At 33.2% G+C, this 16,893-nt stretch overlaps 2 protein-coding genes and 1 non-coding gene across 3 annotated transcripts; 2 read left to right on the top strand and 1 right to left on the bottom strand.

Moving 5' to 3' along the window:
* The first annotated feature begins 9,642 nt into the window (after positions 1-9,642).
* Positions 9,643-10,767, top strand: LOC113859825. Its single transcript, XM_027492505.1, has one exon. The coding sequence runs from the start codon at positions 9,643-9,645 to the stop codon at positions 10,765-10,767; it is 1,125 nt and encodes a 374-aa protein (XP_027348306.1).
* Positions 10,168-10,274, bottom strand: LOC113860433. The gene has a single exon (XR_003503886.1). It is a non-coding gene; the product is annotated as a small nucleolar RNA R71 (small nucleolar RNA).
* A 489-nt stretch (positions 10,768-11,256) lies between the features above and the next one.
* Positions 11,257-16,231, top strand: LOC113859824. Its single transcript, XM_027492504.1, has 3 exons — positions 11,257-11,706; positions 12,667-12,748; positions 16,158-16,231. Exons 1-3 carry the CDS (start codon positions 11,257-11,259, stop codon positions 16,229-16,231), a joined length of 606 nt encoding a protein of 201 aa, XP_027348305.1.
* The last annotated feature ends 662 nt before the right edge of the window (positions 16,232-16,893 follow it).

Below are 16,893 nucleotides of genomic sequence, written 5' to 3'. Positions count from 1 at the left end.
AAATGTTTTAAAACTACAATCTTCTTCAATATATGTGACTATGATAATCCTTAGCTAGACCTACCAGATTGAGAAGTAGCTATAATACATGTCCCCTTTGCTCACGTACCATAGTACGATCGTTGCAAAATACCACAAATAAAAAGCAAGGGTAAGCTTACGAAACATAGTCATAATTATTAAATTTTGTAAATTTATATATCAACAATATAAATATTTGAACAACTTATGATTCAACAATTTATCTCAATACTTTACTCATCAATACCAATAACAACGATGATAACAACAATATCGACAATATCAATTTTAGCATCAATAAACCATCATAATAATTATAACAACAACAACTCAGCTCCATTTGACATTACAACACTAGTGAATTAGAAGGAACCTACCACTCGACACATTTGCCTACCGCTCAACACATGGCCTACCACTTGACACATTGACCTACCACTTAGCATATGATTTCAACACCATCACATAATCAATATTAAAACAAATCATTCATAATATTCATCAATTAGTTTCAACATAACATACAACCTCTTTTTAACAATTTTCTCAACCTTATAAATATTATGCCACAGAATGAAACAACAGCAAATTTCATCATAAACACATCTGACTCATCAACAACAATCAAGCAGCTTAACCATATTTACCCTGGGTTCTACCCTAAGGTTTTGCTCATACATCAATCTATCTTTTTTCGATATTAACTGGTTAAATCGAGCCAACTAGAGTAGACTCCCCTTACCTGGAATTAGCTTTTCTCAGATTGAGACTTTAGAGAAGAGGAACTCAAGGAATAAAACCCAGATTTAAAGATTAAGGTCTCTAGATCTGACCTAGATCCACACTATACAATGGTTCCCACTTGGATTGGGACAAAATTCGGCCTTGAGAAGGTTTTCTCAAAGGTAAGGAGGTGAGAGAACAAAGAGAAAATGAGAGAGGAAACTTTCTGGTGACAAATGAATGTTTCTGGGCGTTGAAGCTCCTTAAATACCCCTCCATCCCTCACACTCTCACTTGAGCGAGCTCTTCTCTTACTTTGGCAAGCTCATCTTTGCCTAGGCAAGAAAACTAAATAGTGGAACCTCCCAGATTTCTGCTATTCTTGCTTGAGCGAAGAACATCTTGCTTGAGTGAGATACATCTCGCCTGGACGAGCAACATTCTTGCCTGAGCAAGATTGGGTCCAGAGAGTTACCATTAATCTTGCGACTGCTCGTTTGAGCGAGAAGCTCTCGCTTGAGCGAGGTTCCTTCTCGCCTGGGTGAAGGGACAATTGTGGTGATCCTATCTTGTCTCGCTTGACTGAGAACACTTTGCACCCATAACTCCAATTCTCTCTCCCGGTTGAGATAATACCAACTCTTAACCATACTTTCTAGATTATCCCACATACAACACACTTATTAATCATTTTCGGCTCACACTGTACTTTACATTCAACAACATCATCACACAACACAGTAATCACACTGCTCTTGATTCAGTAAACATACAACTTATATATATATATATATATATATATATATATATATATAAATCTCGACATATGAAAATTCATACACTTAGGTATACGCAACACAATTCAAAGGAAATAGTGACATATACTTACACCAATTTGACAATCATCATTTAGCCAAACATTCCTTCAAAGTGCGAGAATCTTGGCACTTTCACAATTCCTTGCACCATAGGAAGGAAGCAATTTAACCAAGCTATGTTGTATATGGGAGTCTCAATAAATGTAATGTCAAAATTAGCATACCAATAATTGCACACTAGAGAGCTCAAGCCAACAGAAGTGGTGATTTAACTTGCTAACTAAAGTACTACTCACCTTGTAGGAGTTCTAGAAGATGTGTTGGTAAAAGTGAATAAGCTTATTTTTCTTGCAGATTTTTATGTGTTAGACATAGAGGATGATTCATATACATTGATTTTAGGTATACCATTTTTCAAAACTGTTAAGACTAAGATCGATATACATTTTAGCACATTATCCATGGAATTTGGAGATAGTAAGGTGCATTTTAATTTGCTTGATGCCATGAGATATCCACCAAAAGAGCATATTGTGTTTCATGTAGGTATTATTTATTTAGTAGTTGATTATATGCATGAGAATTTACTTACTGAATTTCTTGAAATTGTAGGCATTAAAGATGAATTTCAATGTTTAGAATGTGATGGAATTCTAAACATTAGTTGATGATATGCATGAGAATTTGCTTGCTAAATTTCCTGAAATTGTAGGCATTAAAGATGAATTTCAATATTTAGAATGTGATGGAATTCATGATGTATATACTGTTTGTGCTGAAATTAATGCATGCCTATAAGATTTAGATTTTGAACAATTTTTTTTCACTGATTTACATGCTACAAATTTTGATCCTATAATTGTATATTTTGAAAATTCTATGAATTTTGTAACTAATTCTTTTGTTGATTTTTTCATAGGATATGATGATGTTGTTGTGCAATAGTTTTCACAGGTCGTAAGTGTTGAAGCATAATTAGTAGAGGCGATACTTAAATTAGCATCATCCATGATAGAGTCACCTGCTACTGAAAAATTTGAAATATGCATTTTTTTACCCCAAATGAGAAGTTGTTAGTCATCATAGCTAAGAATTTGCTCCTAGAACAAGAAGAGGAGAGTATGATGCAAGTAGTTCCTAAGAAGATTAGAATAACAGTAGTGAAGAACTGCAAAGATGAGCCAATGCTTACAAGAGTACAAAACAGTTAGAGAGTGTGCATAGACTATAGAAAACTGAATTAGAGAGGTTGGTAGGGCAATCACATTATTGTTTCCTTGGTGGATTTTCTAGCTATTTTCAGATTCATATTAGGCCCAAAGATTAGGAGAAGACCATTTTTACATTGTCTATTCAGCACATTTGCATATCAGAGGATGCCTTTTTGTTTATGCAACATCCCAGGTACATTTCACAAATGTATGGTGAGTATCTTTTCTGATTTTCTTGATAATTATTTAGAAGTTTTTATGGATAATTTCACTTCATTTGATGCATGCTTGGACAACATTGCTAGAGTATTGGATAGATGTTTTGAGTCTTACCTTGTTTTAAATTTTAAAATATGTCATTTTATAGCTAAGTAAGGTGTAGTCTCATAAACTGTCGTAATTGATCAAAATATGAGAAATTAAAATGTAATACTAGGTGAAATCAACCTAGGTCGTGCTCCTAGAAGTCATTGATAGATTGATTCAATATCAAACACGTGGTATGCAATATGTCTAGAAAACAGGGGGGTTTGATTGTGGCTTTAAATTCCTTAATCATCAAAAGTAGAAATCCAAAATTAGAAAAGTGAATTAACAAATTAGATTAATCCTTAGTTCATTCACAATTGATTCAATCATTAGTTGATCAAGAATTAAATCTCAATTTCCTCACAGATTTAAATTAATTAGAACAAGTGTCAATTAACTCTTAATTTTACATGCAAGATTAAGCAAATTATGTGAATCTTAATCTCTGATTCTTGAAATTAAGCAAACCTAGAATCTAATCTTGAATTAAGTAAACTGAATCATGAATCCTTTTTAATAAGAGAACACAGATTGAATTAAGCAAACAATCCTTATCCATGATCTAAACTCAGATTTTAAGAAGTTAGAGAAAATAAAATTTTTGCAAGAGGAAATTTGAATTAATAATGTATCTCAAACTTTAAGAATCATTGTGAAATTTACTAAGAGTCAATCCTAAATTCTTAGCCTCCCATGGAAATAGAATCCAAAATTACAAAGCAATCAATGGTAAAAAAAAAAAGCAGAAAAATAGAGGAAGAAAGATGAAGAGAAATGAGAACCCTCAGTTTGAGTCCTTAGGAGCCGCCCCAGAACTCTACGCCAATCCTCTCAAAGTTTAGAAATGAAATATTATAAGAAAATGGCAAAAAAGGTCCCTTATTTTGGTTGGAGATTTATTTGTAGTAATTTTCTCGCCTCCCTAACGTTACCACCTTGGATGCTGAAAGTGATAACGCAGAGAGCATCCTGTAATGCCTAAGGAGTGGAACAATCTCTTTGGACAGTGATAGTAGCAACGCGTAGTACGTGTTATCATTATGAGTGGTGAAAGTAACAACATATAATATTATTCAGCAAAACATGCCTGCGGGTTATTACTATGAGTGATGAAAGTGATAACGCGCATCCTGCTCATGAAAGGTGCTTCTAGAACGTTCACTATGGACACTGATAGTGTCAATGCGCAGTTAATCTCAGTGGGATGCCTTCTAGAACACTTACTATAAACACTTATAGTGTCAACGCATAGCCGAGTTCTTCTTAAAAGGCTCTAGAGTTGTTACTTTGTAAGAGAAAAGTGATCACTTCTAGTTCTTTCTTTAACAACTTAATTCCCACGAATCATTGCTCAAAATTGCCTGCACATTCATTCTGATAAGTAAATTTACAAAAAAGTACTATAAAAACTATACAATTTAAACTATTTTGAAAAACTAAATTTATTTATAAAATTGACATTTTTTTAGAATTCACACTTTCTAACTTCATTTTTTCGTTGAAAATCTGCTAAAAAGCTAATTAAGATATCAACAAAATATGGATTCATCATAATCTTAGGACATGTCATTTCTAGTGAGGGTATTGCTGTTGATAGGTCCAAGCTTGATGTTATTACTTCTTTACCTTACCCCATGTGTGCAGCAAGTGCATTTTTTTTCAAGGACATGTAGGTTTTTTCATGCTATTTATCTAATACTTTAGCAAAACTTCCCATTCCTTTATCCAAGCTCTTACAAAAAGATATAGATTTTCATTTTGACGATGATTAGAAAAGAACGTTTGACTAGTTGAAGCAGCACTTGATTTCTACCCTTGTACTTCAGTCGCCAAGTTGGGAATAGCCATTTGAGCTAATGTGTGACATATTAAACCTTGCAATTGGTATTATCTTTTCCTAGAGGGTTGGGAAAACTCCCCATATCATAGTATATGCTTCCCGAACATTGGATTGTGTAAGGCTAATTACACCACTAGTGAGAAGGAGCTTTTGACTATTATTTTTACTTTAGATAAATTTTATGCTTATTTGTTAGGAACTAAAGTGATTGTCATTTCTGATCATGCAACATTAACGTTTCTTTTGAAGAAGTGAAAAGCATTATCCAAACTCATCAGCTGGATGTTGTTGTTGTAGGAATTTGATATTGAGTCATTGGGCTAAGCATTATGTTTGGGATGATCCATATTTATGGCACATGTACGGTGATCAAGTCATTAAGCGTTGTGTGCATGAGTTTGAGATGCCGTCTATTTTATAATTTTGTCGTAATCTTGCATGCAGAGGCTACTTTGGGCCACAATGCATTGCTAGAAAAGTTTTAGATTCTTGTTTCTATTAGCCCATATTATTTTGTGATGTTTACACATATTATAAGAATTGATAACAATGTCAGAAAATAGGTAGTATATCCCGTAGGAATGAAATGCCTCAACAACCCTTATTATTTTGTGAAATTTTTTATGTTTGGGGTATTGCTTTTATGGGCCCATTTCCTGTTTCATTTGGTTTTGTTTACATTTTGCTAGCTGTTGATTATGTCTTGAAGTGGGTAAAGGCTAAGGCCACCAGAACTGATAATTTTCATGTTGTAAATTTTGTTAGAATACACATTTTCTGCAGGTTCAGAGTACCCAAAGCTATCATCAGTGATCAAGGTAGCCTCTTCTATAATAGGAATATGGAGTCCCTACTGAAGAAATCTTGGAGAAGCAGAGGTGTCAAATAGGGAATTGAAACAAATCTTGGAGAAATTAGTCCAACCAAATAAAAAAGATTGGAGCAAGAGGTTTGAGGATGCATTATGGGCTTACTGTACTGCTTATAAGACTCCTTTTGGGATGTCTCCCTATAGGATTGTCTTTGGTAAAGCATACCACTCTAGGTGTAGATTAAGCATAGGACTTACTGGGTAGTTAAAAATTGCAACCTTGATCTAAACTAGGTCGGATCCTACAGGAAGCTTAAGCTTTAGGAGTTGGAAGAGATTTGGATGGAAGGTTATGATAGTTCTCGCCTATACAAAGAAAAGACCAAATTCATCCATGATAAGATGTTGCTGCAAAAGGAGTTCTCTTTTGGCCATAAAGTGTTTCTCTATAATTCTCACCTCAAACTCTTTTCCAATAAGCTTCGTTCGAGGTGGCTCAGTGCTTATATTGTGACTAAGATTTTTCCTTTTGGTGTAACACATATTTTGTAACCTAAAACAGATAAAGTTTTCACAGTGAATGACCACCACTTGAAGTCATTTCAATAGGGCATATCCTTGGAAACCATAGAGAAGGTTCACTTGTTAGCAGCCACTTACATTAGATAAGGGAGTCTTTCTTTTCCTTTATTTACTTCTTTACATTTCCTTTGTTGCATTATATTAAGGACAATGTAAACTTGAAGTGTGAGGGAGAAGTTTAGTCATAGGATTTTAGATTTTTTTTCCAAAAATAAAATAAAATATTTTCTTGGTTTTTCTGTTAGTTTCCATTGTGAAATTAAAAGTTGTTGAGTTTAGGACTTAGTAATTCTTGGATGATAGAACTTAACATGAGGTTTTTACCTTAGATTGTGGCATCTTTCAAATTTTAAAATTGGTGTAACTTTGTTTTGAATTTTTGATAAGACTAAATATCATTAGGACTAGGATTTTGATTATTTTTTATTTTAAATTTTAAACATATTAAAAAGAGAGAGGGAGAACATGGACAAAGAAATATTCACAAATTTAGATTCAATTTGAAGTTTCCTCCTTTTTTTTTCTTTTGCATTTTTCTTCCCTATCCTCAAAAACTTTGAATTGTTGTACTTTTCTACCTACGAAAGAGTAGTTTTCGTAATCTAATTCAAGGATCAAGGAAGTGCAACACTTTTGAGAATCAGTTTGCAATATTTGTTCTTAATTTGAGTTTTGTCTTCTTCTTTCTACTCTATTTAATTTTATGAATTGAAGGTATTTGTTCTAATTCTAATTAAGAAGTGATTAATTTATCATTATTCAGTTGAAGTGTGTGAGTCAATTTTAGGAAATTAGGGTTAATTAAGTAGTGCAAAAAATTAGTATGTTTTGATTAAATTCTAGAAGTTTCTGAATTTTAATTTATTTTGTGTTAATCAAAGCATGAAAGTTTTCATATGCTCGCTTATTTTGGATTTAGGTTTCATTCAAATTCAAGTTTTAACCCTTCAAATTAGAATATTATCAATTTTTGGACTCAATTTCTGAGTGTTGTTACTTTCCTCTTGATTCTTGAATTAGATGTTTAATTAATTGATTATCTTCTCTCAGTTTTTCATTTCATTTTGTTGATTTTGTCGAATTCCCTTGTTCTAAACTCTAATTTGATAAATTGTTTTGGTGATTCTTGAGAAACGACTTTGGTTGCTTGTCTCGTGTTATAGTAATTACGTTTTTATTATTTTGACTCACATACAACCATGGATCATGATGCTATATCATAGTATTAAACATTTTCTCCATAATTTTTTATTAAAATTTAATCCTTACAAATTATTTTAGTTTTTACAAAATAATCCTTTTATGTCTGCTATGGATGTTTACTTATTTATTGATGAATCCACATTTTATTGGATTTTTACTTATCTTTTTTAGTATTCATTAATAGAAAAAGTAGACTTAGGGAGTGTAAATAGCATAGAAACATCATTTTAGTCAAATATAATAGGTTTCTTAATTTTTGGTTAATTTACATAGATATAATTTGCAATTTTGATCATTTGAATAATTATGCAGAAGTTTTTAGGCTTATTCCATGGATTTTTAGCCTTTGAGAAAATTTAAGTTGAAAGTGACCACTTTTAGAAGTGATAGTGGACACTACGGCAAGCTAGATTTAGAAGGCAGACCAAAGTGATCACTTTCAAAGTCATAGTGGACACTACAGAGACCTCAGATTGAAGAGGGTCTGCGGGTAGCCACTTTGGATTCCATAGTGGACACTCCAGAAAAGGTTAAAGTGATCCAGTTCTACGCGTAGCCACTTCCATTCCATAGTAGCTACGGGCGCTGCGCTTAGCCACTTTATCTCATAATAGACACTCCAGGGAGAATGTTAGGATGCAAGCTGCACGTAGCTACTATGACTTTCATAGTAACTACTATGAGCAACGACTACTGCACTATAAATAGAATTTTAGAAACTAGGGGTTAGAATCTTTTGACATTTTTTAGATTTTTGCCATTTTGGGATGCTTGCAGAGCTTAGGTCAGCCTTGGGTGATAGCCAAGGACTCAACCTAGGATTTGGTTTTCATTTTATTCCTAATTCTTCTTTAATTTTTGTATTAATGTCATTGGTTTCTCTTTATTTTCATTTGATAATTGTAAGACCCATCCTTATGGAGGGTTAAACCTTTTGTAATATGTAGAGAGTCCATTTAGACTCTTGAATTCTTGGATTTTGAATGTTAATATAGTTCTTTTCCTTCCATGAATTTCTTTCTCCTAAACTCTTGAATTGAATTAATGGGTGAATGAGGGGAGCATTGCGCAATGAAGCCTAATTCGTTTTAATTAAATTCTAAACTTGAATTGCTTAATTCTGGGTTTATTTTTAAGATTGCATAATCTTGGGTTGAGAGATTGGAGTTCATTGAATTGCTTAATTCACATGGAAATATAAGGTTGATTTTTGCTTGTTAAATTAACCTAATTTTGGGAGGAGAGAAAGAGCATTAAATCTTAAGAGGAATAGGGATAGAGTCTACATGAATGAATTAGGGGTTATCACTTTTCATTGATTGAACTTTATAATTCTGCTTCTTGTTCTTTATTTCAACCTTGGAACTACACAAACCCCCTCCCAATTAATTGCTTTCGTAATTAATATTTTTAACATGTTTGATGCATATTCTCAACCATTGTTGTTGGAGTTGACCTAGGTTAGCACCCTAGTATTACATTAATTTCTGTTTATATTTTGATGAGGATTCGTGACAAATCTCTTTTCATCATTTATCTATTTATGTTTGTGCTTCAATGCATTGTCAATATGTAATCTCATCCTAAAATCCAACAATTTCAAGCATCAAAGCTTAAACATAATTCCCAACAACAATGTTCATAATTTTAACTCATTCAAATAAAATAAAAAGAATTAATGACAAAATAGGAAAAAAAATTAGGGTGTTTTTCAGTGCCATAAAATTTCTTAGAGTCAGACATTGGAGTTTTGATAGATGATGTTGAATCGCTATCAAAACAACTAAGTTTTCTAAGAATTTTGTAGTATAGAGCTAAACCTAGGTTGATTCACAGAGACACAGTTTAAGTTAAATTCAATTTTATGTTTTCTTTTAAAAAATGCGAGTAAATTTTTGAGGGTTTGAAATATGCAAATTAAATAAATTAAACTACAAACAAAAAAAATTGATTAAAAATAAATGAAGAAATCTCAATGCACAGAATACCAAATGCGTTGTTGCTGAGGACTGATTAATTAGGATTCCCTTAATTACGTATTTACTAATTTTCTTTATTTCTTTAGTCTTGAATTAACTTTTCTATTTTGCTTTCATTCTTTCTAGGAGCTGATTTTTCTGGTGTATGATCAGAACCCGTTCTGTTGCACTGTTTGAAGAACTATTTGAATTTGACCCAGAGATAAAAAGAACTTTGCGAAAAATTCAGAAAGAGAGGCGACTGCTAGTACAGAGGGAAAACACACAAACCCATATGGAAGGAATGACAAACAATGAAGAGCAACCAAGGACCATGTTTGATTATACTCGTCCATCATTAACTGGGACAAAATCTAGCATTGGCCGTTCAAATGTGCAGGGGAATTTTGAAATAAAGCTCAATGTTATTCAGATGGTTCAGCAGTTTGTTCAATTTGATGGGCTGCAAGATGAAGACCCCAATGCTCACATCGCTAATTTTCTGGGGATCTGTGATATGTTCAAGATAAATGGAGCTACTGATGATGCAATCCGCTTAAGGCTATTTCCATTCTCTCTCAGGAGTAGAGCAAAACAGTGGTTGAACTCTTTCCCGCGAGGATCTATCACTTCATGGGAGGCCATGGCAAAAAAGTTCTTAGCAAAATATTTCCCTCTTGCAAAAACTACTAAGATGCGAAATGATATATCTTCCTTCTACCAACTAGAGTCAGAAACTTTATATGATACGTGGGAAAGGTCTAAGGAGTTGCTACGAAAGTGCCCGCATCATGGGATTCCTGACTGGCTTCAAGTGCAAATCTTCTACAATGGGTTGAACCCAGCCACAAGACAAATGATAGATGCTGCAATTGGGGGCACTTTGAATAGCAAGACACCAAGGGCTGCACAAGAACTGTTTGAAGAAATGGCAATGAACAACTATCAATGGAGCTCTACTGGATCCAAACCTACAAAATCTGCTGGGATCTATAGTCTTGATACAGTAACATCCTTGGCAATGCAAGTTGAAGCCTTAGGGAAGAAGATTGATGGTTTATCTGTTAACCATCTAGTTGCTTCAGTGATGAGATGTGATATTTGCAGAGGAGGCCACCCTAATCATGAGTGTAAAGCTACTCAAGAAGAACATGTCAATGTGATAGGAAATAGACCACCTTACCAAAATTATAATGGCATGAATAATCTGGGCTGGAGGAATTATGCAACCCCACCATGGAATAACAACCAACAGCCAATGCGGAACAACACACTCCCAGGATTTCAATAAACTTCACATCCACCACCACCCCCAACTGAAAAGAAGTCAAACCTTGAGGAGTTGATGACCAAATTCATTCAAACTTCAAAATCTCGGTTCCAATCCACCAAGACAATACTAAGAAATCAACAAGCCTCTATTCATAATCTAGAAAATCAGTTGGGTCAAATTTCTAGACTCCTCTCAAAAAGACCCAAAGGAAGTTGGCCTGGCAATATTGAGACTAATCCTAAGGAGCATGTCAATGCAGTAACATTAAGGAGTGGCAGAATATTACAAGAGAATGGGAAGTAAGAAGCAGAAAAAACTGCAGTTGAAGAGAAAGATAAAAGTCAAGAAGAGACTGTGGAAAAGCCCTCTACAGTGAAGGAATTCATACCTCCACTTCCCTACCCAGCAAGATTGAAGAAAGACAAGGATGATGAACAATTTGATAAATTTCTTTCCTTATTTTGTCAACTTCATATCAATTTACCGTTTGTTGATGCTTTGACACAGATGCCCAAGTACGCCAAATTTTTGAAGGATCTATTGTCCAATAATAAGTTAGAGGAGTTAGTCACGGTAACTCTTAATGAAGAATGTTTAGCAATTCTACAAAACAAGATGCCCGAGAAATTGAAGGATCCAGGGAGTTTTACTCTTCCTTGTCTCATTGGTAGATTGATAATTGATAGAGCTTTGGCTGATTTAGGTGCTAGCATTAATTTGATGCCATATTCTGTCTTTAAGAAATTGGGTTTGGGAGAACCTAGGCCAACTAGGATAAGTATTCAACTAGCTGATAGGTCAATTAAATATCCTAGGGGTATCATTGAGGATGTGCTTGTAAAAGTGGACAAATTTATTTTTCCTATTGATTTTGTGATTCTTGATATGGATGAGGACATTGATGTCCTCTTGATCTTAGGTCGTCCATTTTTAGCTACTGCAAGGGCTATAATTGATGTAAGTGATGAAAAGTTAATTTTGAGAGTTGGAGATGAAAAAGTCACTTTCAAAATTCCTGATGTGATAAAAAAGTCTTTGAAACAAGATGATTCTTGCCACTTTATTAATGTAATTGATGATTATTTTTCTGATTGTGCACATGAATTCTTGATTTCAAACCCATTGAAAAGAAGCTTAGTTCATGAAGGAGGAAAAGATGGTATGAGCTTGCTAACTCAAGAACAATGGTGTCATTTAGAAGCCACTAAGTCATTATGGAGAAAGAGGGACTTCAAAGTTTTGGAGTGGAAATCAGAGAAGCAATCCAACTCATCTATTAATGAACCACCAGATGAAAAATTGAAGGTCTACCATGATAAAAAAATCAAGGGAGGTAAACTATTTCAAAAAGGTGATTTAGTACTGTTGTATAACTCTTGCCTCAAATTATTCCCAAGTAAACTGAAATTCCGTTGGTCTAGACCGTTACTATGCATAAGGTATTTCCTTGTGGTATATAATTGAATTAACTCATCTAGAAAAAGGAAATTTTAAGGTGAATGGACATAGGCTGAAACTGTACCAGGGGGTCAACTGCAAACTTTTGCGAATGAGGAGTTTAAACTCCTCCATGTTAAATGTTGAATTACATTGAATAGTTTAGGTTAGGTAGGTTTAGTTTATTTTAATTTAGTTATTTATTTGCTCATTTATTTATATTTTGAATAAGCGTCCTCGCCCCCAGCATGAACCTCATCTCCTTCTGACCACTTTCTTAGTACAGATGATGAAGACTCAGATGATGCTAGTGCAGCAGTTTAGTTTGCAATTAGGATAGTCTTAGTTGTTGGATTTCTCATACTTATGTTTTTTTTAGAATTTAAATTGCTCTTGTTTCTTTATTGCGTTATTTTGATTGCTCCTCTCCTTTTGTCATTTTGAACTAAGATGATTTCTGTATAAATTCACTTTGGTCAGGTTTCTTCTTCATTTGAATCTCTGATTAGCTGTGACTCCAACCACTCTTTGCTTATTTCTATTTCTTTTCAGGGAAGTTTCAGTTTGTACTTTAATTCTTATATTTGATTGAGGACAATGCAAATCTTACAGTGTGGGGTGGATACTTATAAATGTCTGAGTTGAATTTTTTTGTTCTCGAGCAAATATTGAGCTAGTTTTTTCTATGTATTAGAGATGATATTCTTGGATAGTTTATATAAATAAAATGTTTTGTTGAAAAAAAATAAGATCATACGCAGTTATTTTGATTTTTAATTGTTTCTCGATTGAAGTATCAGAAGACTTTTCTGATTTGAGGATCTTGAATCTATGCCAAATGTTTAAGAATATATGCAATTAATAGAATAATTAATATCTGAAAAAAAAATTGGGGCTCTACTAAAAAATAAAAGAGCATGCCATATAAGCATATCTAGTTGAATGTGAATTACAGACAATGTCTGGATACCACATCCTAAAACCCCAAAATTGTTTGAGGTACTGATGTGGAAAGCAAGGGATGGAATTTCCATTAATACCTTGTGCTAATTGGGATGGAACATAAGATGCACCCTGTTTTGACTGTGATTTTTAAGAACTAATGGCATAAAGGTCCTTATTCAGTTCTGTCTGAAGTTACAAAGGTTGAGAGCAAAAGATGGCACAATTTGATGTTTAAGAATTATTGTCCCTCTAAAAATTTGAAAAAAATAAAAATAAAATAACAATAATAAAAATTCAGGAATTTGATTCTTTATTGTCAAAGGTAAATTTGACCCATTTCTTTGCTTGGGGACAAGCAATCGTTCAAGTTCGGGAGAATTTGATAAATGCTTTCTATACTTGGTCCTACATTGTAATTCATGAATAATAATTAAGATTTTTGAGCTATTCATTAAGAGAATTTATTATTAAGTCTATTTTATTCATATTTCAGGAAAAAAAATCAAGAAGTGAGAGCTTAAAGGATATTGAGAATTGAAGCAAGAAAAGAACCAGAGATATACACGGGCAAGTACATGGCCGTGTACATGAACGTGTATCTCATTGGTTGCATAAATCAAGCACATAATCAAAACAGAGATATACACAAGCAAGTACACTCTCGTGTATATGAGCGTGTATCTAACTGGTCGCGTCAATTGAAGTGCATCATCAAAACCAGAGATGTACACAGTCAAAATACATGGCCGTGTACTTGAGCGTGTACTTTTCAAGAAAGCTATGAAGGACAACTCTTAGAGGCCAGAGATGTACACGGTCAAAGTACATGGCCGTGTATATAGGCGTGTACTTTTCAAAAAAACTATGAAGGGCAATTGTTAGATACCAGAGATGTACACGGCCAAAGTACATGGCCGTGTACTTTGAACGTGCGTCAGAATTTAAACTTCTGCGAGAAGATGAGCCCTTGGACGGCTCATATAAAAGGGAACATGGCACATTAACCTAGGAGATGTTATTTTTTGGAAAAGAAAGAGTCAGTGACGGCTGGAGAAGGGAATGAAACTCTTTAATTTCTCTCTTTTGTAATTTTAGTTTGAAGATGTTTAGGTTCTAAATTTCCTTTGAGTATCTAGACGTAATGAATCCTATATGATCAAACCTTTTGGAATTCTTCTTAATGCTATTTCATGTTTTCTTCTCTTGGGTTTAATTGAGTAGTATCAATTGTCTTCCACCTTGTTTTCTTGTTTTAATTTGTGTAAAATTCCTGCATGAATTTAACATTGCTCAATTAAAAAGACTTGAATGTATTTCTAGAGATAGAAAGACAAAAGTTTTCTGTATTAGGATTAACCCTAATTATAGAATTGATAATGAACTTAATGCAACCTAAGGGTATTAATTAAGGAAGAGATTCCAATTGATCAACCGAGGGTTAGGAATCATTATCCTTAAGAAAGGTATTGGTTTATTTCAGAATTTCCTGCAGCGATAAGGGTTTAAAACTAAGTAGTTGAAGGAGAATTTCAGTTATTTGGCCACTTAGGAGGATTTACAGTCTAGATACTCACCTATTTCTCTTGAATACCTTTAGTCATACTTTTTTATAATTTATTTTCATAAGAAATCTATTTCTTTTAATTTATTATTCTTCTATTTTAGCAATTTTATCAACAAAATTTATTTCTCATATTCATTAATAATTGCGCAATTAAGGAAGTAATTCTTAATAACAGCTCCTGTGGATACGACACTTGGTACTCTATTTTTCATAATATTACTCTGACAACGGGTACACTTGCCTAGTAATCGATTTTTACACACCAATATGAAATGTGTGTAACTCCGATTATTATGGTATCTAAAGATTTTAATCTGAATTTAAACGTTTACCCAATTCAATTATTAATTCAATCGAATAACCTAGTTGAAATATGCAAATTAATTAAATTAAACTACAAACAAAATAAATTTGATTAAAAATATATGAAGAAATCTCAATGCACAGAATACCAAATGCGTGTAACTCTGGTTATCATGGTATCTAAAGATTTTAATTTGAATTTGAACGTTTACCCAATTCAATTATTAATTCAATTGAATAATCTAATTGAACTAGATCACATATTAAATTAAATTATCATTTGACCTAACCCGATTTAATTATCAACTTAGAATATCGATCGAATGTTAATTTGAATTCTAACAACAGAAAAGTTAATCATGATTGTAATACACAAATCTGATATTAGAAAAAAAAGGAATAAAGTTGGAGCAATTTGGCCCAGAACTCAAATCAGAATTACAACGTTTGAATTTCGCAGATTAAAACGAGGAGTTTAGCCTTCCATCGAAGTACTTAATCTATGCAAGGATGAGAAGAGAATAAGAGAATTTGAGATAAAGTAAAAATAAGGATTCTTATTTCGGTCAAATCTCAAAAACTCAAAGTGTCTAATCCAACCCCCAAATTTAGAACCTTAGTGGTTTATTTATAGATTCTGATTAGGGTAAACTAAATGGCCAAGATTCAGGCCTTAATTATAATTATAATTATAAGCCCAATTATAGTTATCTAATAACAAGGGCCCAAATGCAATCCCACAACAATATTCAGCAAATCTGCCTCAACTTAAAAAATCATAAAAAATCAAAAACAACTTCAAATCCAGCAATCCATATATGAATTTTGAAGCCCTGGATGTGTAGAATCCAATACAGTTAGAATAAGCCAAAAAAATATTTATAGAAAAAGTTATGTTCAAAAGAGTAGATAAAGGTCAGAATAACTGAATTTACAAAATTAAAGCATTTATTTGTAACAAGTCTAATTTATTCAAATAAATAGAAAATGGTAAAAACTCTGAAAACAAAGTATATTAAAATTGTCTATAAATCAAAATAAAACTATAAATATAAACTTAAAATATGTTATATCAAGTTTTAGACAAGAGTCACCATGGTTTTAAAAACGTTGCATGTGTAATCTTACAACTTCATGATTTTTGAAATTTGGTGCACAGGTCAAGTTCATTGTGATCTGAGCTATGCGGCAGTTGCAAGGTTGTTGTTTGGTTTGCCATTTGGTGGCTTCTAAGTTATGGCAAATAGAGATGGATGATGGTTCCTCATGATTCCTGCTAAGAGGTTGATGATTATGTCCTTATGTGATACATGTACAATTTGGTGGTTAGCAGTGATGGATTCATGTTATGGTGGTTGGATGTTAATGTTTTCATAACTTTCGATTTCTGTTGCAGAGATTATTCATTGTGGTTGACGGCATATGCAATAGTGTTATGAGATTATTCTCACTTGCATGCCACATATTATGTTAGAATTTTAATTATATTTTTATTTAATAATTAAAATTTAAACTTAAGTTGTTTGAATTATTATCCAAATTTTGTTTTTAATTTTATCACCTCATTGTTAATTTTGTTTGTGGAAGCAAAGGATGTGACAACCAAAATTCTCAGACTGTGTCAACTGCATCCCATCCCTTCATCTCCAACTGTTCGAGCAAATACCACCTTAGCCAGATGATTTGAGTACTAAATTAGAAATCCTTTAAAAGAGAAGTTGAATTTCTTTGTCAACCTTGGGAGAATTTGGTTTGGTCCTTAGCTTTCTAGTGACTAACCACTTCCTGATCTGCTACATGCACCTCGTATTCCACTCCTTCATCATCCTTATTGTCGTCGTCATGGTGGTCATTGTGCAAGGAGTGATATGGTTAGGTTTGGGGTCAATGAGCTT

The sequence above is a fragment of the Abrus precatorius genome, unplaced genomic scaffold (genome assembly GCF_003935025.1).
Source record: "Abrus precatorius isolate BTA unplaced genomic scaffold, Abrus_2018 Scaffold2, whole genome shotgun sequence".
Taxonomy (NCBI): Eukaryota; Viridiplantae; Streptophyta; class Magnoliopsida; order Fabales; family Fabaceae; genus Abrus; species Abrus precatorius.
Note: the sequence above shows the minus strand (reverse complement) of the source record. Positions and strands in the feature narration are given on the sequence as shown.

Coding starts and splice junctions, on each gene's coding strand:
- LOC113859824 (XM_027492504.1), top strand. CDS start 11,257: ATGCCCAAGTACGCCAAATTTTTGAAGGATCTATTGTCCAATAATAAG. Junction 11,707..12,666: donor CTGCAAGGGCTATAATTGAT/GTAAGTGATGAA, acceptor CACTTTGGTCAG/GTTTCTTCTTCATTTGAATC. Junction 12,749..16,157: donor TTCTTTTCAGGGAAGTTTCA/GTTTGTACTTTA, acceptor TTTGGTGCACAG/GTCAAGTTCATTGTGATCTG.
- LOC113859825 (XM_027492505.1), top strand. CDS start 9,643: ATGATCAGAACCCGTTCTGTTGCACTGTTTGAAGAACTATTTGAATTT.